Source organism: Danio rerio, chromosome 13 (assembly GCF_049306965.1).
Source record: "Danio rerio strain Tuebingen ecotype United States chromosome 13, GRCz12tu, whole genome shotgun sequence".
Classification (NCBI taxonomy): Eukaryota; Metazoa; Chordata; class Actinopteri; order Cypriniformes; family Danionidae; genus Danio; species Danio rerio.
In genome coordinates, this window is record NC_133188.1 from 50,432,680 (window position 1) to 50,456,083 (window position 23,404).

General features: G+C 35.5%; 1 protein-coding gene across 9 annotated transcripts in view; it reads left to right on the forward strand.

The window, feature by feature from the left end:
* Nucleotides 1-23,404, forward strand: part of tmem63ba (transmembrane protein 63Ba) — an 80,928-nt gene that overhangs the window by 25,006 nt on the left and 32,518 nt on the right. For 3 of the 9 annotated variants that reach the window (XR_012388939.1, XR_012388941.1, XM_005157065.6), the window contains exons 2-5: nt 6,057-6,254; nt 8,471-8,550; nt 14,038-14,079; nt 23,036-23,126. Coding sequence is in view for 4 of the 9 variants with exons in the window: in XM_005157065.6 (XP_005157122.1) it covers nt 6,111-6,254; nt 8,471-8,550; nt 14,038-14,079; nt 23,036-23,126 (357 nt within the window). In the remaining 5 variants the exon portion in view is untranslated. Of the gene's footprint in view, nt 1-3,990; nt 5,257-5,301; nt 6,255-8,470; nt 8,551-14,037; nt 14,080-16,851; nt 18,210-23,035; nt 23,127-23,404 lie in introns of those variants that run through there. The other 6 variants (XR_012388940.1, XR_012388942.1, XM_002664229.8 and 3 more) reach the window with 4 other exon arrangements.

Sequence of the window (23,404 nt, forward strand, 5' to 3'; positions counted from 1 at the left end):
GGTACTCCATTTTCTACTAACATTTCAGTGCGTACTTAAACACTGCTGATTGGCCATTGTGTTCAGCTGTTCAACAAAAATGACTGTAATTGGCTGTGATGGTCATCGGTTCACCATTCTTCACTGCTGTTCACCAAGTACAAACACAGATACATGGACAACAGTACTCAAATGTAATCAAGAAGGTAGAGTTCTTTACATTTCAGTACCAACTGGTTCCAAAATCGGTACTATAAACAACCCTAATACAAAGTATAGCTTCATTAAAATACATATATTTTCTTTGTTTGTATTTATTGTTCTAAATATTCTAAATATAATCTAAATATTAAATACTTTCAAGGATTTAAGATGCTGATGACCATTAAACGGGTCCATTGGGTCCATTGAAGAAAAAATGATTAGCTAATCTGTGAAATTGTATTTATTACATTAATTATAATGTGTTATTTATATAATTTTAAGGCCAATCTTATCAGCCACTATATAATTTTTTTTTTCGATTGACTACAAAACAAACCACTCTTTTCTAATGACTTGCCTAAATTCCCCTAACTTCCCTAATTAACAAAGTTAAGCCTTTAAATGTCACTTTAAGCTGAATACTAGTATCTCGCAAAATAACTTCATGGCAAAGATAAAAGAAAGTTATTAGAAATTAGTTTTTGAAACAATTATGTTGAAAAATGTGTTAATTTTCCCTGTTAAACTGCACTTAGGAAATATTTGTGATATATTAAGATAATATATTATTATCTTGATGTTTTGGCCAACGTTCCTTCGAGTAGAACTTGGTACAGTTGGCACATTTATCCTCGTAGCGACTCCTTAAACTGCCTGACCTCTGTTTGTCCATTGTGGAGCGGTTTGGTGGCTGATCTCACTGTAGGAGGAATATAGATGTGTCTGTGTGTTGAGTCAGCGGCAGCACGCCAGAGCACAGCATGCACAGTCTCAGAGGTCTACCAGTCGTTTATTGTAGGGGTCTGTTTTGCAATGACACAAGAAAGCTTTCATCAAGTTACATACTTTAATTGATCAAGTCACACCTTTAAACACTATAGATTCAGATGCAAAGGCTGATTTATGATGTAGAGATCTTATATGTTGTTGTGGTTTCTCTCCTGCGTTACCAAAACCGGTTTTTCCTGTCTACTCTTTAAAAGCATGAGCCAGATTCATTGTGTGTCTTTTTTAAGCATGCTCTCTCTCTGATTTGTTCTGCTTATAGGGCTGTGTAATATTGCACAATAATTATTAGCCCATTAATATTTTGAAATATTTCTCAAGTGCTATTTAATGGCGCAAGGAAATTTTCACAGTATTTCTGATAATATTTTTTCATCTGGAGAAAGTCTTATTTGTTTTATTTTACCTGGATAAGATCATTTTTAAAACCATTTTAAGGTCAATTTTATTAGCCCCCTGATGTAATATAACCATTCTAACATAATGACTTGCCTAATTACCCTAACTTGCCTAGGTAACCTAATTAACCTAGTTAAGCCTTTAAATGTCACTTTAAGCTGAATACTAGTGTCTTGAAAAAATATCGAGTCAAATATTATGGACTGTCATCATGGCAAAGATAAAAGAAATCAGTTATTAGAATCGAGTTATTACTTGTGAGCGTCAATGCTTCTCATTCACTTTGAAATGCGTTGTGTTGCTGAACTGAATTGTGGCTCTCACTGCAGAAGTTGGGAATTTCTCAAATTTCCAAGCGCCAACGGAAGCATCAGCCAATCATATCGCTTTATGCAAATACCCCAGCTCAGACAGTAGCCGATTGTGAACTAATTTAATTGGCTGACGCTGCTATGACGATCAGCTTGAGACACGCCCTCTGCTAAGCGTTAACGCCGAAGCCCCATGTGAATCGGATGTTTTGTTTAGAAATGTGTTAGAAAAAAATCTTCTCTCCGTTAACAGAAATGTTGAAAAGATGTTAAAGAATTAAAATTGAACAGGATGTCTTATAATTCTGACTTCAACTGTATATCATATAAACAAAATAAAAAGTCTTTTCCTTCATATTATGATCTTTTGTTTATTCACATTAGCCTGTATACTCTGTCTACAGGGCTCGAAATTGCGCCCGAAATTTTATCTGTGCGACCTCAAAATACATTTGGGAGCATTTCTGCGAGTGCTTAAAATTGTTGTGTGCGACCAGTTTTTACTGCAAAATGTTCACCACATGCGCGGATTTGGGAGACATTCACGCAGAATGCATCTCTAAGCTCTTTGTCTGCACTTTGTCATGTCAACTTGCTGCAGTAAACAAAGCCAACCAAGTCCGTAATGCTTGCCCCGCCTTCGCGCTCTTCTTATTGGCCCACCACTGCTCTAGCACTGAATGATTGGTTAATATCAGCTGTCAATCACACAGCCAGCGCATTCTGGCTTGGGATGACCGAGAGGGCTACTACCGCGAAAAACTAAAGCGCTGAAGATGAGAATGAAAATGACACTGACAGATTTTGTTTTAGAAACCATGGCATCTAAAGTTATAAATAATGACACATCTTAGCTGTGATCATGTACTGAATGTTACTCCACCATCTACACTTTTCCAAGAGTGGATAAAAGACTTCCATTGGCTTCAAGTCGGCTATGAAAAGTCTGTGGGATGGAGTTTTCAGGTAACAGTTTGCCACATCTAGCACAAGAGCTTCAGTTTAATCCTTCATATAATCGCCATGCAAGTGGCAGCTATATGTAAAATTGAACACTACATACACCATCGGCATCGCAAACAGGCTTACACTGACTAAGCTAATATCGCTACTCATGAAAATACCGTTATTGCTATTAACATGACGTATGCATATAATAAGGTACAGTACATTTCAAAAGCATCAGTGCAGTATCAGACAGCACTTGTGAGAACAGCACAGTTATACCGTTAACATTCATTCAAGCAGTGCGTGCAGGGCCGGTGAACGCTCCGTGTATGCTTTAGTCACTCAGTTATGTTATAAAATCTATTTTCTTGTGATAACGGGATTGCGTTGAGACATATTTTCCTCACGCTTGCATATATATATATTATTTTTTGCTTGTCAGTTTGATTACTGTTGATTTCAAATGCAATAAATCTGTTTGTATAAAACTTGTAGTAACGGTGCTCATAATTGGTGGGTGCGACTAAATTTTTAAAGTTAGGAGCACCGGTGCTGCTACCAAGCAAAGAGGTTAATTTCGAGCCCTGGTCTACATTATGCATTTATCGTTTAAATAATATTTAGTTATATTTGGAAAAACAAAAACAAACCTTTACTCACCAAGATTAGGATACGTGTTTTTGTGGGGGAACATTATTGAATCCACTGTAAATGGCTTTAGTGCAGTCCTGCGCTCACTGAGCAGCTCTGAACACCCTTTCACTGCTGCTACTGGCCGGGATGCATATTACTGATCTGGCTAATTTAGAATGTTTTGGGTAGGATTGTTTGTTCATCTTCCACCAGCCAAGAACATTCATTTCATTTTCCATGACAGTGGTTTCAATGTAACGAGTGACCTCGTCATCTTCCCTGTCAGCTTGCTCTACATTGCTGCTTATCGCTGTACCGGAATACGCAGTGTATAAGCGACTACCGAAATACCTTGGTGGCTAGAATGACCGTTCTTTCTGAACTGGCGGCTGGTAACCGCAGTCAAATTTCGGTCTTTTTGACTTCTTCGTCATCATTTGTTTCACCTTTGCAGAAATGATTTTAATGTTGTAACAAACAAATAGATTACTTTCTCGCGCTAATCCAAATGCATCACATGACTGTTCATTACTGCGTAAGCCCGAGCCTGGCCCGACCCCGTCTAAAATTCAAAAAATTAAGCACGAACCCGTCGGATTCCTTCGGGTTTGGGCAAAGATCTTCAGCTCTTCCAGCTGGGACTTGAACTAGCGCAATTCTTGCAGAGGCGACAGTGCTAACCGCTGAGCCACTGTGTTGCCCTTTTTGAATTTTATTTTTATTTTATTTTAGGTTGGGGTAAAGTTTTACATTTTTAATCAGATATTTGCCCAAGTAAGAAATACGATTACATATGAACGAGTACATTTCTAAGTGTACACTTTAAAACTCTTTACATGTGGTCAATACAGTGGTCCCTTGTTAATCACGGGAGTCACGTTCTAAAAATAACCCGCAACAGGCAGAATTCACAAAGTAGGATTCCTTAAGATGGTTAGTAGTACGAACGACCCTTTTTGCATCCTTGTTGAAATTTATTGCTGCTGTCGTCCGAATGTTATTTTCCTCCTCTACCTTGTAACAAACCGAAGATTCATTTATTCCGTAATAGCACCACGTAACTTAAGACACTTACTGTACTTAGGACAATAGACCAGATGTTTATAATTCAAGCATTACCTATCACAAATCATCAACAAATCAGCACGTTTTTGCTTCACACAACTGCTGAAATATATCTATGGCTGTTTAGATTAGCATTTTGACATTTAAATAGTCATAATAATGATAATTATTATTCTGTACCAACCAGGTGTGACTTTACCAAAAGTTGGCAATTGTTCTTAGTATCTTTCTTTTTTGTAAAACTACAAAAAGCAGGGGGAAAGTATTTGATATTAGATACATTATATAGTATAGATTTTGATATTTAATATAGTATTTGGCCATTTGATATTAGCAAAATTAGCATATTTGTTACACCACCAGAATAATGTGTAAGCCATGAAAAAGTGTTTGTTTAACAAAATACTGGTGGTATAAAACTGATTATAAACAAATGACCCTTGAATATTTACAAAAAGTTAAAAACATTTTTTTTACGTTTAAATCAGCTCCAGAAACAATATGCATGTGCGTTACTATCAACCGCATGCTGAGAGAAAACAAAAGTAAAACTGAAACGCAGTATAATATAGTGCAGTACTTCAAATATCCAATAGGTTGGTCAAAACCACAAGTGGTTTTTTGCACAACAATGATAGTCATTCAAAAACATGTTTTGGTGTGCCGAATCTTGTTCTTTTTTTGACGTCAGTAGCCAGCCGGATGGAAGAGGAAGGGGAGACGTAAATGGCCTGTGGGCTATTTTTTTGAGACCCCTGCTTTAGCATGTCCAGAAGTCCAACTTTTTGTGCGATGTTTAGCATCTTCCTCTGCCTTTTGGATTCTAATGCAGGTGCCTTTGACGGTGCAGAACTTTTCGTCGTCATTGGGGGGGTTTTAGGGGAGAAAAATGGCAAACATACAGAGTCTGGATAAGATTTATGTAAATTTGGCAAGCTGATCGTATTCTGTACTGTACAGGAGACACGGCACGGAGGAGATTGATTGACAGTAATCTAAAGCCGATCAGGATGAGGAACACAATGTGCTGTAAAAAAAAAAAAAACTTGTCGAAATGCACAAAAAAAATCGGCAAAAGTACACGGAGGCCACGAAAGGTCAACTGCATTACAGCGAGGGACCACTGCATATGTAAATTAGAAGTATATAAAACTATTATATGATTGAATTTAGAAATGGTCCTGTAGTACAGTGGTTTCAAAGTGGGGGTCTGGTCTCCCTGGGGGTCGTGGTACAAGGACAAGGGGTTGCTTGGTGATTTCCAAAACTCAAATAAATTTTATTAAACCATTTAAATTACCATATTTTATTCATAACTCACAGAAGATAGTTAATCGTTTTTTTAAAGAAACAACAACAACAACAACAACATGCATATAAAAATCTGCCATCAGCCTTTCATTTTTTTCTTAAAATATAATTAAATTAATAAATGACTATAAAAAACATTATATGGTTAATAGACTGTTGCAGTTTTGTGTTTTCAATATGCTCATGTGTATATATGCCAATAGTTGTGTCTGCAACATTTATATATTTACAGTATAACTGCCTTGAAAAATGGCAGTCACGAGTCACTGACATTGTTATTTTGGGGGTCGCGGGCTGAAAAGTTTGGGAACCCCTGCTGTAGTCCACATGTGATATGTGATGTAGTTCAACTGTATCAAAATTTTAGACTATTTCTGTCAAATTGCTAGATAACACTCTACACATCTTGTCTTCTAACAGGTGGACTTTCAGGATGCAGCAGTATTAAGGATGCTGATTGTCTAAGCTTTACTCATGATGATTGCTACCGGTTCCACCAACAACACTAATGGCACCCAGGACTTCTGCTATTCGGGCCGGATCCGCAGTACTGTGCTCCAGGGCCTGCCCTTTGGAGGAGTGCCCACTGTACTGGCCCTGGACTTTATGTGCTTTTTGGTGCGCATTACAAGTTTGCTTATTAGTTCATTTGCCAAGACTCAGCATGAATGATCCTCTTTACTCTCTTAATACACCATATTTGATCTTTGTAAGATCTTTTCAATAGGGGATATTTTATGTTTGTGTTAAGGGTTGGTTCACCCAAAACTGAAAACTTTGTTATTTATAAGTCATAATTATTATTAATCCTTGTGTAATGTTCAAATTGACTACTCTTTCATTATGTTTGAGGCTGTTTTTGCCCTATTGACTTCTATTCTAACCACGTTTTTAAATGCAAAGCCATGACAGCATATATTCACTTAAGGTTTATTTGAATATGCATATTTAAATACAAGAAAAAAGCCATTATAATGCCTTGTAATCTCCTCATATGCATATTTCTGATTGCAGAGACTCAAAATGCCTGCAGAAAAAGATGATGAGTTGTGTGTGCGAGGGTCAAACTAATCTGGATGTTCCAATAACCATCAAAAATTTAACAGCCATCAAGTTGTTTCAGTATATTAGTTCTGTCTTAGATAAAGAGAGCACACTACTCTCAAAAATACTGCATCAACTTCTCAGAGTCTGAATACATCCTTTAAAGTAGGTGCTTGTGGCAATAGTTTGTCCAGTAGCCAAATTACTATCAATGCCTCCTCTCCAGCAACCTGATAATATTATCGCAGCAATTAGCAAATGACAATGATCCCGTCCATTACTGATGGAAAAAATCCAGCGCTACTTTTTCTAATTTAAGAGGCGGTTGCTTTCCAAATCCTTGATTCTACATTACCTGACAAAAGTCTTGTCATTGATCCCATTTTTAGGAGCAACAAATAATAATTTGACTTCTAGTTGATCAATTGGAAAAGTGGCAGATGGTAGATTTTTCAGATGAATCATCTGTTGAACTGCATCCCAATCAGCACAAATACTGCAAAAGACTGCAAAAGTCAATTTTGGTGAAGGAAAAATCATGGTTTGGGTTTACGTTCAGTATGGGGGTGTGCGAGAGATCTGCAAAGTGGATGGCAACATCAACAGCCTGAGGTATCAAGACATTTGTGCTGCTCATTACATTACAAACCACAGGAGAGGGCAAATACTTCAGCAGGATAGCGCTCCTTCTGATACTTCAGCCTCTGCATCAAAGTTCCAGAAAGCAAAGAAGGTCAAGGTGCTCCAGGATTGGCCAGCCCAGTCATCAGACATGAACATTATTGAGCATGTCTGGGGTAAGATGAAGGAGGCATTGAAGATGAATGCAAAGAATCTTGATGAGCTCTGGGAGTCCTGCAGGAACGCTTTCTTTGCCATTCCAGATGACTTTATTAATCAGTGATTTGAGTCATTGCAGAGATGTATGGATGCAGTCCTCCAAGCTCATGATGGAGTCAGACACAATATTCATTCTGTTTCCACTGCAGCATGACTTTATATTCCATACTGGACATTATTTCTGTTCAGTGACAAGACTTTTGTCTAAGCAAAGTCAGACCTTACTGTCCTAATGAAATCATTAAAAATGAAGGCATGATCATATATATATTTTTTTTTTGGTAAAATAAGCATCATATAGAGGCCTTTGCCTTTCATATAAACCACTTCTGATATCAAATGATCAACTAAAGGTCAAGTTATTATTTGTTGTTTCTAGAACTTGGATAGGCAAAAAGACTTTAGTCAGGTAGTGTATGCTCTTCAGACATTCCACACAAGCTGCTGCAAATGTCACCATGAAGCATTTGAAGACGCACCATGTGCCTCAGCTTTTAAACTCAATAAACCTTAACCAACGCAAAAAATCTTTAGATTGTTGCATAGTACAATTAATGTTTGATCTGTGTCAAATTGCTTATACTTCTTTTAAATTTTTATTTATCTATTGTCAGTCACTTTGGATAAAACTGGCTGCTAAATGCATATGGTAAATGTTATTAAACAGACTAAGGCGGCTAATGACGTGTAAAACTGATTTCAATTTCGTCAACATCTTCAGGGTTACGCAGTTACATATTTCTAATAGTCCAGGGTTAAGAAAAAAAATCCAAGATGTTCTTGTTTTCCTGTGGTTCAAAATTTGAGCACTTTAGGAATGTGCTTTTCACAATCATGTTTGGTTTGCGTGTGCTGTTTGTCATTTTTGTAGTTTGTGGATTTGTGATTGAATGCATGTGTGGAATGATATAGGAATGTCATTGTGTAATATGTATGTTATGTGTCTGCAGGTGCTGCTATGTGTGTTTTCTTTCTTGAGGAAGGTGGCTTGGGATTATGGCCGCCTCGCTTTGGTCTCTGATGCTGACAGGTAAAAAAAAAAGATTCCAAAACAATGCAATATGCAGTTTTAAACAAAAGTGTATTTACAGATTGACATACAGTGGGGGAAATAAGTAATAAACACGTCACCATTTTTCTCAAAAAAGATATTTCTAAAGATATTGTTCACTTAAAATTTTCATCTGATGTTGGCAACAACCAAAGAAATCAATATATGCCAAGAAAACAACACCAATAAGTTTACAAATAAAGTTATGTTTAATATAATGAAATGACACAGGGGAAAAAGTATTGAACACATGAAAAAAGGGAGGTGTAGAAAGGCAGTGAAAGCCCAGACAGCAGCTGAAATCTCTCAGTAGTTCTTCAGCAACCCTCTGCCCATCCTCAGTGTAAATGAATATCAACTGCTTCAGTCCAACATCTACATCAGCAGGAGGATGAAGATGAAACCAGGGTGGACATTTCAGCAAGACAATGATCCAAAACACAGCCAAGAACACTCTCAAATGCTTTCAGAGAAAGAAAATCAAGCTGTAGAATGGCCCAGCCAATCACCTGAACCCAATAGAGAATCCAAAATAAAGCTCAGATTTGACAGACGAGACCCACAGAACCATCAAGGTTTTGACACACTGATGAAGTCTGTGAAAAACTCACCCCTAGTTCAGCACCCTCTCCTTGTGTCATTGTATTGTTATTACACAGAACTCATTTTCCAGATATTTTTGTTTTGTTTTATTTTTACGTTTGTATTGTTTGGGCTTTTACCAAATCTGCTTCAATTCCATGTCAACAGCTCCTTTAAAAATATTATTCCCAGGAAAAAAACATGTTTAATACTCATTTCCCACCCCGTAGGACTTGTTTTCTCATTGTTATCATTGCTGTAATAGTTATCATTTGCTTTAAAGCAGTGTTTAATAAAAAAATAAGTATAGTAGTTAGTATAAAAAGTCACAAAGGCACTATTCCAACTCTATTCCAAGAGACCCAAATCACAGCCTCAGCTGGCTGCATTATCACAGCATGCTCTTGACCCCAATCTAACCCAAAACAAGCACTCATCTGAGTCATTTTCTCCAAAAATCAGACTATGTTTACAGCTGGATGTTTGATGCATCAGCCTTGACTCTGACTTGAGGATATACATGATAAAATTGATCTGAACACTGCAAGGCAGCAGCCTGCATAATGGCTTTAGCTAATGGATTGGTTGTTCAGATCTGAAGCTTCTGTCTTTCCAAAAGCTCAGCCAGTATTATTCAATTAGTAACGTGACCCTGCCTTTCAATCACACTCGCATCCTGAGATTTCAAATCTCATTCGAGTGCCGCGTAAGTGTACAAGGGATTGTGTTTATTATCTGATTATGTTCCGGCCATCTTTTTACACTTTTTTGTCCAGTCAGGTCCCCCATTTTGACTACTCTGATGTCTAAAAGCTGCTCTCCGTGTTTCAGGATAGCACATGAGTTGGATACAATACTCTTTAATAAACTCTTAGGTGCCACAGTCATTTTTTCCGTATTCAGGGGGTCTTAAAAGGTCTTAAATTCACAGAAATATTGACTTGTAGGTCTTAAATCATTTTAAACTGGTCTTAATTTTCTTATGTACATGTAAGGTTATGTGTCCAACACCCATACAGTCACTGACAATCCATATCAAAAAATGAACTTTATTTACCAGTATGGTTTAATTATCTTCCTCACAATAGCATTTGTAAGTTCTCCATGTATTTATAGACCATACTGACCTGGACAGACTGTTGTACATTTAGTTTATTATAGCTTTTAAACCTTGTCAATGAAAGGTTATATTGAAAAAAAGTGTATATATGGTTTGCTTGTTTTGACATTATTTAAGTATTATTCAAGTAATTTTTTTATGGGGCAATTAAAAATACTTTGGGTTTAGCGCTGTATAATTTTCATTCATAACAGTCTTAAAAAGTCTAGTGAAACCAGAAGAACCCCTAATATTATAAAAGATCTTACAAAGTACTTTGCAGTAAATTAGCACATGTAACCACAAAAAGCCCAAAAAAGTCATCATAAGCATTCATTAATCTATCTTTGAATATTTGTTTGTGTAAATATTTCCCTGATTACACACCTACATACATATATCTACATACTATATTATAAACTTCATAAAAGTTGCATGGTGTCAAGAAAATTAAATAGTGGAGTTCCTCTTACACATTGGCCATGCATTACATATTTAATGAATAATTCATCACGCAGTTACTGCACTTTTAACATGGTTTCCACATTTACATGTTTGTCTCAAGGCATTTTAGAAATATTTGCCCATAAAATGGTCTCATTCACAGATTGGCAATAAATGGGTCAAGCTGTCTTTACAAGTTAGAATGTGTAAAGTTTGTGTGAACAGTAAAGCTGTTGACAACTTAAAGCCACATGCTTTTAGCTATATAAATATATAAAGAAAATATCATATATAAACCATTCTTTTTTAGTATTTCTATTTGAATTTATAATACAAAAGTGGATTTTTCCTCAGTGTATTTAGGCTTATGGGCAGTGCACCAGCATATAGTGCCATTTGTGCTTCCAGTGTCCCAAGTTCGAGTCCCGGCTCACAGACTTTCCTATCATAATGAAGGCAACAACGAAAAAAATCTTTACCTAAAAAAGTAGATTTTAAATGTCTTTTGACTTCTAACATCAATTACTTTTCCTTTCTGACTGTCATTGTCCTTCCGGTGCTCCAAGTTCGAGTCCCGGCTCACACTCACAGACTATTCTATTCTAATAAAGGCAAAAGCGACAAAAAATAAATCTTTAACAAAAAAAAAGTAGGGCGCAGTAGGTAGTGCTGTCGCCTCACAGCAAGAAGGTCACTGGGTCGCTGGTTCAAGCCTCAGCTCAGTTGGCGTGTCTGTGTGGAGTTTGCATGTTCTCCCTGCGTTCGCATGGGTTTCCTCCGGGTGCTCCGGTTTCCCCCACAGTCCAAAGACATGCGGTACAGGAGAATTGGTTTGGCTAAATTGTCTGTAGTGTATGAGTGTGTGTGTGTGAATGTGAGTGGATGTTTCCCAGAGATGGGTTGTGGCTGGAAGGGCATCCGCTGCGTAAAAACCTGCTGGATAAGTTGGCAATTCATTCCGCTGTGGCAACCCCAGATTAATAAAGGGACTAAGCTGACAAGAAAATGAATGAATAAATTAATAAATGAATGAATGAATGAATGAATGAATGAACAAAAAAAGTTAATTTTAAATGTATTTTGATATCTAACACCAATTTCGAGTCCCGACTCATAGATATTTTATCCTAACGAAAGCAAAAAATACAAAAAAAATAATCATTTACAAAAAAAAGTAGATTTTAAATGTCTTGTGATTAGGGATGTAACGGTATCAGAATTTCACGGTACGGTAATACCTCGGTATGAATGTCACGGTACAGTATTTATTGAATCATTTACAGGAAAAAACAAAACTTATGAAAATACTCCAAAAAAGTGCCAAAAGTGTCAATGAAATACAAATTAGCCATCTATCTGTAAGCTTTGAAACAGGAACTTCAATTTTAATAACAAAAAATTATTAAACCATGTAAAAACAATAAAGTTTCAATTTAGTATTTTTGAAAACTCATCACATTCAACATTTAATCACACTCAGCCCATCTACCCAGATGAGAGCTCTGCTAGTCGGACTTCTCATCAAGCATCTCCCGCTGGATCTAATCTCACTATATTTATTAAACGGGATATTTCATTTATCTTGTTGTCTTTATCTAACGACATATTCCCTGACTTTGGGCATTGGAATCTATTACTTGTTCTCAGGTAACGTGTTTTGGTTAAGCGCAAAGATAAGTTAATGATTAATGTAACCACGTACATTCTGTATATTGACTGATCGCTTGCCTTTATTTCCTATAATGTATAAACTTATTGTATGTTATACTTTTAAAATGGCCATTATCGATTATTAAAACTGATACTCAGCAAAAGAGAGGCTGTGTTTCGTATTTTCACTGAAATTGAAAGGAGGCAGTTGTTATCGGCTCCGTTTTGTTATAAATATCCTCACAGTGAAGATGACGTTCATGCAGCACGACGCCTCAACATGTCTGCTGTCTAAGTTGCTAATATTAAAATGAAAATAGGCAGTTCCTTAAATCATGTTTACATTTTATTGTTGATAAAGTGAAACAACGAAGCCAGGGTGATGTGAATGAAGTTATAAAGTACACTGTTCCCTTTGAAGATTTACCCGTGTCCTCGGTATAGTCTGCTTTTCCATATCAAACTGAGAAGAAGAGACTGCAGCTTTGATCAAACTTGCGAAGTCTGAACTTACAAGGAGAGGATGCAGGACTGAACTGTGCGTGTTAGGCTACTTAATATTCAGGAAAAGCCCCAATCAGAGAGGCGAACGTCTGCAGCCCCGCCTCCGTTTTCAGATGTCTCCGTTTTCCATTATCCACACTGAGACATTATCCACACATTTCGAAACGCTCCGTTTTCGGTGCTCGAGAGCTCTTTTCATCCCCGCTTCTAGCAGCACACTCCATTTCCGCATTACTGGATCTGTAGCGACAACAGACCGCAAGGGATGATGGTCAAGCATGGGCTGATGGGTATTGTAGTTTTCGCTACCTCCCGTTCGCTTCATTCGCCTAAGCAAATTTTCTCAGAAGACCTATAGTTTTACCGAGTCATGCGACTTCGGTAATATCGAAAAAAATTAATATTGCGGTATGACGGTATTTACAATACCGTTACATCCCTACTTGTGATATCTAACACCAATTACTTTTGCATTCTGACTGTCATTCTGTATCTGGTGTCCCAAGTTCGAGTCCCGGCTCACAGATTATCCTATAATAATGAATGCAACAACGTCAAAAAAAAAAATCTTGGTCACTCTTTATTTTGGTGGTCCGTTTGTTGTAATTACGTTACATTGCATCCTCATGCCAACTAATGCTCAATAGGTTATGAGTAAACTGTACAGTTGGGGTTAGGCTTAGTGTAGGTTAACATGTACTTGCAAAGTTTCTTATAATGAGTTAAATGTCTCTTGATGAAGCAGTATCAGCAGATATTAAGCAGACAGTCTACTATTGCTTAAATAGACCATCAAAATAAAGTGTTATCTAAATCTTTAACAAAAAAAGTAGATTTTAAATGTCTTGTGACATCTAACACCAATTAATTTTGCATTCTGACTACCATTGTGCTTCTGGTGTCCCAAGTTCAAGTCCCAGCTGACAGATTATCCTATCTTAACGAAAGCAAAAACTCCTAAAAATAAATCTTCAACAAAAACAATTACTCTAGGATTCTGACTGATCTGATTAGATGTACGAGCTTGCGTTGACCAGCAGATTCAGAGTCAAGTAAATAATTGAATATTTATCATTGTCCATCTTACATGAGAAATAGTCTCATCTTCCACAGAATGAGTGATCACATATTTTGACTAGTTTCTGTATGTCATGCATGAACTTGATGAATTTCCTTTCCCTCAACAGTAGGCGGAATAAACACTATCAGCGTCTGGACGAGCAGGAATAGTATGTTTTGTTTTTTGTTTTATTTTTTTCCTCTTTCTTCCAAGGATGCATTGTGTCTGCTTTGTGAATTCTGGCCTTTCTTCTGCTGTGCGCTCTGTCTGGTGGACTTGGGATTTAATTCATTCACTGTGTACTTGTTTCCTAATATCTCTTTTTTCTTTCTATTGGCCTTTTTTAAATTCACTTCTTTCCTAGAGTCCATTGGTTGAGGGTTTCTCGAAATAATCATTCCATTTACCTGAGCTAATTGATATATATAACGTGTCTCTTGCTGATTTCTGACTTTTAAAGGTGAAGTGTGTAATTTTAACTAAAATGAGTTGTAATAAACAGGTTTCCTGAACTATACTACCATAATTACCAATTTATGTTTTATATCATTGGGTTAAACTTTTACTTGGACAGTACACCTCTCAATCATAAACAGTTGAAGTCTGAATTATTTGCCCTCCAGAATTATTAGCTCCCCCGTATATTTTTCCCCAGTTTCTGTTTTAACGGAGAGAAGATTTCTCCAACACATTTCTAAATGAAATAGTTTTAATAACTCATTTCTAATAACTGATTTCTTTTATCTTTGCCATGGTGATGGTACATTATATTTGACTAGATATTTTCAAGATACTAGTATTCAGCTTAAAGTTACATTTAAAGGCTTAACTAGGTTAACTAGGCAGGTGATAATAATAAAATGGCCCTAAAATGGTTATTAAAAAAATTAAAGCTGCTTTTATTATATCTGAAATAAAACAAATAAGACTTTCTCCAGAAGAAAAAATATTATACTGTGAAAAAAATCCTGAATCTGTTAAACATCATTGGGGAAATATTCAACTAAATTCACAGGAGGGTGAATCATTTTGACTTCTGCTGTACATAGTTAATCCTAGGGATGCACCAATCCTGATACCTGGATCGGATTTTGGTTCGATACCACATATTTTTGCTGGATCGGGTATCGCCAGTTGGCACCAAACCAAATCTGATCTTGCACACGCGCTATATTCGGTGTAATTTATAAGCCAACAAAAGCCACGAATGGTAGCCTATTACAAGGCACTGGAAAATCGTCATGTAGGCCTACTATGTCCCAAATGTTCTGAAGCCATTCTATAGTTTAATGTGAAGTACAGATGAATATTCACATGCTTAAATTTAGCGCTTCCCGCCGCTGCACCTGTCAATCCTTCTCCATTCATTTACAATTCACACTGCGTGTCATGTTCACGACAACACGAAAAACTCCCCAAGATAATTTGTTCCTGTTAGTTTTAATAATCAGTGGAGAAACGCCTTTAGCTCTGCATTAAATGGGTTCATTTCGACCCGTAACATGGAGTTTATTGCTGTTTTCACATCATGTTGCGCTGTTAGGTCAGCAGATCGCATTCGCAACACTGGGTTATTACCTGCTCTTCACACACAAAGTAGCCCTACCTGAAAGTTTAAATTAGAAAAGGCTCAAATATACATTGGACAGATCCTCAACACACTGATTTCTTCCCTTTGTGCTGCTGTTTTGAAAGTGTCCGCAGATACCAGAGGGCTGCACGCTATGATGCATCAAGCGCACCGGCTGCGCAGAAGCGACTTGCGCTGCTCCGTAAAATTATTAAGAGTTTGTTCTCTCTTCCTTCCGACTGAGTTTATTCTTTCGAGGTGAATACGTTATGTGCTGCTAATAGTTTGTAAAGCCTGGCTCATTGTGGTCAAAGTAGTTGATTAAATTAATACAAGTGAAGCTGACGGCCCGGCGCATATGAATTGTAATTTACTGAAAATGATTTACCCTAATATAGGCTCCTCTGAAACTGTCAATATTTCGCTGTCATTTTATTTATATTAATATTTTAAGACTTGTTTGTCAGTTTGTGCGCTGAATTTTATAAGCTGACCTTGTTTTGAACTTCACCTCAAATATTTTTGTTTATTTTGTAGATGACTGACCAAAACAAATACATTAAAATAAACAACAAATTATACACTCTCAGAAATAAAGGCCCAGCAAGAAGGTCGCTGGTTTGAACCTCGGCTCAGTTGGCGTTTCTATGTGAAGTTTGCATGTTCTCCCTGCCTTCGCGTGGGTTTCCTCCGGGTGCTCCGGTTTCCCCCACAGTCCAAAGACATGCAGTACAGGTGAATTGGCTAGGCTAAATTGTCCATAGTGTATGAGTGTGTGTGTGAATGTGTGTGTGGATGTTTCCCAGAGATGGGTTGTGGCTGGAAGGGCATCCACTGCTTAAAAAAAAAAATAAAATAAAATAAAATAAATAATAATAAAAAAAAATTTAAAGAAAAAAAGAAATAAAGGTACGCTAGCTGTCACTGGGGTGGTACCTTTTCAAAAGGGACATATTTCTACTTGAAGGGCCCATAATGGTACCTCAAAAGTATATAGTAGTACCTACAAATTTTAAGAGGAACACTTTTGTACTTTTTAAGGTACTAATATGTACACCTGAGGTATTGATATGGACCTTTTGGCTACAAATTTGTATCTTTTAAAAAGGTACCCAACCAATGACAACTCGTGTACCTTTATTTTTGAGTGTACCAAACGAAATTTGTTTCAAAAAGATCATTTTTCAGACAAAAAATAAATGGTTCAGACATGCTTTCAGTTTCTCCATCTCACTTACGGCGAGTTTAGGCGAGGGAAAGTTTAAGTAAAACTGGCCTCAGACGGTTTAGTTTAGTCTGCTTCAAACCTGCAGGAAAATATCAGGCTTTGCTAAAAGGCAGGTTATTTTACCAAAGATTAGGGTCAATAGTGGTAGCCTATTACAGATTTCAAATACAATTCCTAATATTAAAAAAGAAAACATAAGCTGGACCACAACAGATCAATGTCAAAACGAATGCTCAAATAATGTCGCCTATAGTTTATAGCAAGCATCATGTTTTTAGTTAGATTGTGCCATCTATCATATAGAGTAGGCTTATAGGCAGGGCCAGACGGAATCTGCGGACATTTTTTGCTATTTCTGCGGAGAATTTTGGTAAAAATCTGTGGATTTCTGTGGAATTATTTTGGGAGTATCCAGCGGAGTATCATAACTAACACCTTAATATATTAAATTAAAAGTAATAAATTACTGAATAAAAACTGAATAAATTCAGATTTACACATTTACTCAAGTAAATAAACAGAATTAATAATGGGCTAAAAATCTGCAGAAATCTGTGGAAAATCAAGCATCATGTTTTTAGTTAGATTGTGCCATCTATCATATAGAGTAGGCGTATAGGTGTGCTATTTTTACTAAAAAAAGATATATTATTTGAGCACCAGAACTATAGAAACTGGATTAGGTTAAAAATAATAACAATAATAAAACAGCACAGTATCGGGATTGGATCTGTATTGATCGATACTTAGAATTTTGAAATCGGATCAGTTCCAAAAAAAATGGTACCGGTGCATCCCTAGTTAATCTACAGATATACAATATAATGTACAGTTAAAGTCAGAATTATTAGCCTCCTTTTGAGTTTTTTTGCTTTTTTAAATTTCCCAAATGATGTTTATCAGAGCAAGGAAATTTTCACAGTATGTCTGATAATGTTCTTTCTTCTGAAGAGAATTTTAAGGTCAAAATTATTAGCCCCTTTAAGCAATATTTTTCCGACTGTCTACAGAACAAACCATCATTATACAATAACATTACACAATAATTACCCAACCTGCCTAGTTAACCTAATTGACCAAGTTAAGCCTTTAAATGTCACTTTAAGCTGTATAGAAGTGTCTTGAAAAATATCAAGTAAAATATTATTTACTGTCATCATGGCAAAGATAAAACAAATCAGTTATTAGAGATGAGTTATTAAAACTGTTATGTTTAGAAATGTGTTGAATAAATCTGCTCTCTGCTAATAATTCTGACTTCAACTGCACATAAAGGTTGTCTAAAAGGTAATGTCAATAATTTTAAGAGTTTTTTTTTAGTAAGAACGACACTGTTAAACTCTTCAGGAAGTCAAACTACAAGTGGATTTCTGTGTTTCTGCATTGCATAAATTACACACTTCACCTTTACATTATGTTTTCGTTCCTTGAAAAGCGTGCACTTTCTGGCCAGGGTCTTAACACCCTATAGGTCCCACAGGGAAGAGGCTTACATGGAGAGGTAAAAAGCATCATGTGGTGACATAGAAAACCTGTATGTGTCTAGAAGACCAATAGTTCTGAAGGATAACTGTGATTTGTACAGTTGTTTGACTGTTTTCTCATTGACAGATGAATAGGATTGAGTGCCCTCCTGAAGTGGTTTTGTGTAATCCGTCAAAATATGTTTAGATATTGTAGTCAATCAGAGAATCACACATAGACTGGCTCTAAAAGATATGTTATGCAATTGTGCATACTGGCAATACTTCAGAAAGCAAGCTATCAAATAAATTGGCAGTATGTATTTGTAAAGAAAGCACACTCTCCATGCGAAATGCAGTTGCAATGCATTGACTGAAGCTCAAAATTGTAATCATTTTAAGTGTGTGGCTTTTGGAAGCATTGTATCCTACAGTAGAGTTGTTTGTGTTTCTTGACGAGTCTTTCTCTGTATAACATTCTCTAAATTGATGCTTCTCTATCTGCATGTTCCTCTCCTTTCTAGGTTTTACTGCAGTTTCTCTGTAATGCAGTCTGTGTGTATAACACCTCAGTCGCTGATGCTAACTCTGTGTTCCAGTTTGTACGCACAGTCACTTATTGCTGCATTCCCAACATGTGGTTAGCCTCGATGTGGCCTGATGTAGCCTGAGTAATCCGAGTAAGGAAAACCTAGCAGTGCCCATCACTTATTAATTAGCTGACATCAAACTGACGCCATGAAGATGCTCAGATTAAGTTAGGAAGAGTTCATCCAGAATTCAAATTTCAAGTGTTATTTCAAGTCTAGTTGCACATAAATGTAGAGTTTAAGTTACATTTTTTTCCAATATTTCCTAAATGATGTTTAACAGATCGAAGAATTTTTCACACTATTTCCTATAAGGTTTTGTTTTTCTGTAGAAAGTCTTATTTGGTTTATTTCAGCTAGAATAAAAGGTGTTTTTATTGTATTTTTAAACCACTTTAAGGTCAATATTATTAGCCCCCTTAATCAGCATTTTTATTTGATTGTTTACAAAACAAACATCTTTATACAGAGATTGTAAATTAACCTATTTAAGCCTTTAAATGTCACTTTAAGCTAAAACTAGCTGTTTTAAAAAAATCTATTTAAATATTAAGTACTGTCATCATAGCAAAGATAAAATAAATCAGTTATTAGAAATGAATAATTAAAACTATTCTGTTTAGAAATGTGTTGAAAAAAATCTGCTCTCCGTTAAACAGAAATTGGAGGAAAAAAATACACAAGGGCTAATAATTCTGGCTTGAAAAAAAGTATTCATTGGATTTACTAAATTTATTTAAGGTGAGTGGTTGCTAACAATTGATATGGGCTGAATTTAAACGAACAGCTTTTAAGTTGAACATGTATAAATTTAATTTGATTATTCAAATTCAGCCCATATAAATGCAACAATTTTGCTAAAATGCTGTAGGGCTGCACAATACTGGAAAAATCTGTGATGTTGTTGAGTATTGTGAAAACAATATTTCTTAAAAATTGACTTTTCCCTAGAAAAATGCTGTTTTTAATTAGCTCTGTTTTTATCTATCATATATTCGTTGTCTATTTAAATATTATGTACTGTCATCATGGCAAAGATAAAATAAATCAGTTATTAGAAATGAATAATTAAAACTGTTTAGAAATGTGTTGAAAAAATTCTCCCCTCTCGGTTAAACAGAAATTGGGGGAAAAATATACAGGAGGGCTAATAATTCTGACTTTATCTGAATATTGACTGAGACTGTCACAAATAACACAACTAATTCTGTGTTATTTGCTGGAAATAAACAAAAAGCTGTATATGTTTGCAATATACAAATATGTTTGCATTGATTAAAGAGTTAGTTCTCACAAAAATGACAATTCTTTCTATAATTACACACCTTCGTGCCTTTTTTCAACCCCTCAACACCTTCGCTCATCTTCCAAACCCAAATGAAGATATTTTAAATGAAATCTGAAAGCTTCCTCATGGTCCAGTGGTTCTGATACGTTCAAAGTCCAGAAAAGGGACTAAAAACATTGTCAAAACAATCCATTGTGACATCAGTTGTTGAACTGTAATCATACGAAGCTCCAAGAACACTTTTGTACACCTAAAAAAAAACCTGTATTTGCCAATGTATTTCTTACGCATCAGGTCATCAGGGAGTGCTTTACTTTGGGCAGTATGAAATATTTGCTATAAAAGTCAGTTTTGCAACAAGCAAGCGTCGTATTGTCCTTAGTAAATGTGTGTCCTGATTTGGTGTGGAAAACATTTGCAAACAAAGTCATTTTTACAGTTTATTTGGTGCAAAAATAAATTCTTCAAGCTTCACACGATAAAATACAATAAAATATTTTTAAAGCACTTTTAAAAAAACAACCAAGGTTTACCAAAGCGCTATACACAGTAGGACTGCATGATATTGGAAAAATGTAACATTGCAATTTATTTTTATTCTGCAATTTATATTGCAATAAGAATACAATTTCACCAGGGCCCGGTTTTTCAAAAGGTTTAATCTGGATAAAATTAATCCGGATTTAGTAATCCTGTTTTTGCGATCCGTGATCACGTAATCCAGCTTACTTTTTGAGCCAGTTTTTCAAAGCAACACTGGATTGGGTCAGTCTGATCTGGATAGGAACTTTTCAGGATCACTAAATCTGGATTACCAGTGCTCAATCACAATGTAGATGGATAGACAGGCCTATAAAAAAAGAAGAATAGCCAGTGTGGGGTCAATATAACTTTATTTTTATTTGAAATGAAAACAAACACATAAAAAAATAAATAAATAAATAAAAACCCTACCCCATCATCTTCCAGCAGTCCACTCATCTGAGACCTACAACACAAACACTGTACATTGAGGTATTTATAATAAGTTTCAAATATAAATGTAAATATAAAAAAGAGACTTAATGTCAAAAATTCCACAATAATTTCAGACTTCCTCATCTGATGTGGAGAGACCAGCTTGTCTGAGCGTACCCTTTAGAAGGCGAATCTCAAGTCTGGCCTTGGTTTGCTGCAGTTTGGTCAGAGTCAGTTGTTCCTCTGCCAGATGAAGCTGTGCTTCTGCCCAGTCTCTTTTTGCAATTGTTGAAGGTGATTTCAAAAATCAGTGATTGCCATTCTTTGCATTTTTTTTTTTTTTTGGTTATTCTGTAATCATTGCATACATCACTAATAAATATTCTAAAAACAAAAATATTTTCCATTGTGGTGAATATATATATATATATATATATATATATATATATATATATATATATATATATATATATATATATATATATATATATATATATATTAGTGACAAAATAAAATGTATTGTTTTTGGTCAGTTTTGACAGCTGTTTGGGGGATTGTTTTATGAGGCCAAGATATTTCTGCTGTAGGCCTATACTGAAAGGCTGAATACATTAAAGCCAATAATCACTATAGCCTGACAGATGTACAAATAAAATTAAAACCTTATGAATAAATAGTAAATCTCGTACTACATGATCCAAAAATAGTATTATTTAATACATTTTTTAAGTTTTCATTACATTTTGGGCATGAAATCCACACTAAATCCACCCTTCTGATGGGATCAGTTTAATCCAGGTTTTTTGGATCAAAGTGATCCAAATCCTACAAAAAAGGTCTGAAAAACCCAAACTAAAGGTTTGATCCGGATCAATACCAAGATTAGATTACGTGATCTAATCCGATTAGGTAATCCATTTTTTCTTTTGAAAAACCCATTTTCAAGATTTGATCCAATCCCTTATCCAAAATCCTAGTGGATTACTTTTGAAAAACCGGGCCCAGGTGACTTCATAGTCTCAGTTTGGATAGAATTTATAGTGTTAGATTGATTGGGATTGATTCTGTCATGGAAGTGTATCTCCACAAAACCTAATAAGCAATCTATATATATATACAATCTATATAGAATCTATAGAATCTATATAAATACAATAAAGAACATATAATTGAAATACAGTGAGTTTACTCGTTTTCCAAGTCTAATAGTATTCAGGTACAGTAATTGAATATTAAAAATAAACATAATTCAGTAAAATTAATCGTTATCAATGTTACATATGGTACAATTTCTTACGCTTGAATATTTTTAAATCAAAATCATTATACAATCACAGGCCTCAAGAGCACATTCAAACAATGAATTATAATAAAAACTCAAAATTGCATATCCTGCAATGTGACTATTGCCAATGATCACATTGCGAAATCAATACTGAAATGATATATTGTGCAGCCCTATAACATTAAAGTATTAAAGACAGAGAAGAAAATAAAATGTAAAAGGAAACATTTATTAAGTAAAAGCAATAATAACAAAAAAAAACAATAATAAAGCGAGAGAAAATAGATAGGTCTTTAAAACGGACATACAGTACAGTATGTTTTCAGTGTATACTGTATATGATACCGTTTAACCACTGAATTTACTTTAAATGTTTTGACAGTGCTTTTAGTTGCTTTTCTGAACTTTGAATGTTTATGGAGGATGAGGGAGCTCTCGAATTCCATCTTAAATATATTATATTCATCTAAAATATCTTAATTTAACCCTTTCATTTTAAAAAATGTGTAACTTTAGATTATAACTCATCATTGAGCTAACAAGATTAACATCAGTAGAGTTGTTTCAAAAAGCTGTTGTATTGAATTCTGTGATGAACTATTCCTTAAGCAAGTTCATAGTGCTTTATAATACAAATGCAGAATGAATGAAGTGGCATTGCAATAAGTGACTGTACATGTATATATGTTAGCTTTGGCGCAGTGTTCTGAAGGCACATGTTTGATAATGTGTGTTTGTGTTCAGTGTTGCCTCCGCCATGCAGACGCCTGCTGACTCCCGATATGAGCGTCTCACCTCTGTCTCCAGCTCGGTCGACTTTGACCAAAGGGACAATGTAAGTAGCTTGCGAGGTCATTCGCTTGGATGACAGTGGCTATGTTCAGAATGGCATTCTAGCACACTTAAAAGAAATTATTTGTTGGATTTACTAAATTTATTTAAGGTGAGTGGTTGCTAACAATGGATATGGGCTGAATTTAAACACAGATTTTAAGTTAAACATGACTAAATTTAACTTGATTGTTTAATTTCAGCCCATATAAATGCAACAATTTATTATATAAATATTATATATTTCTTATAAAATGACTTTTCCCTAGAAAAATGCTGTTT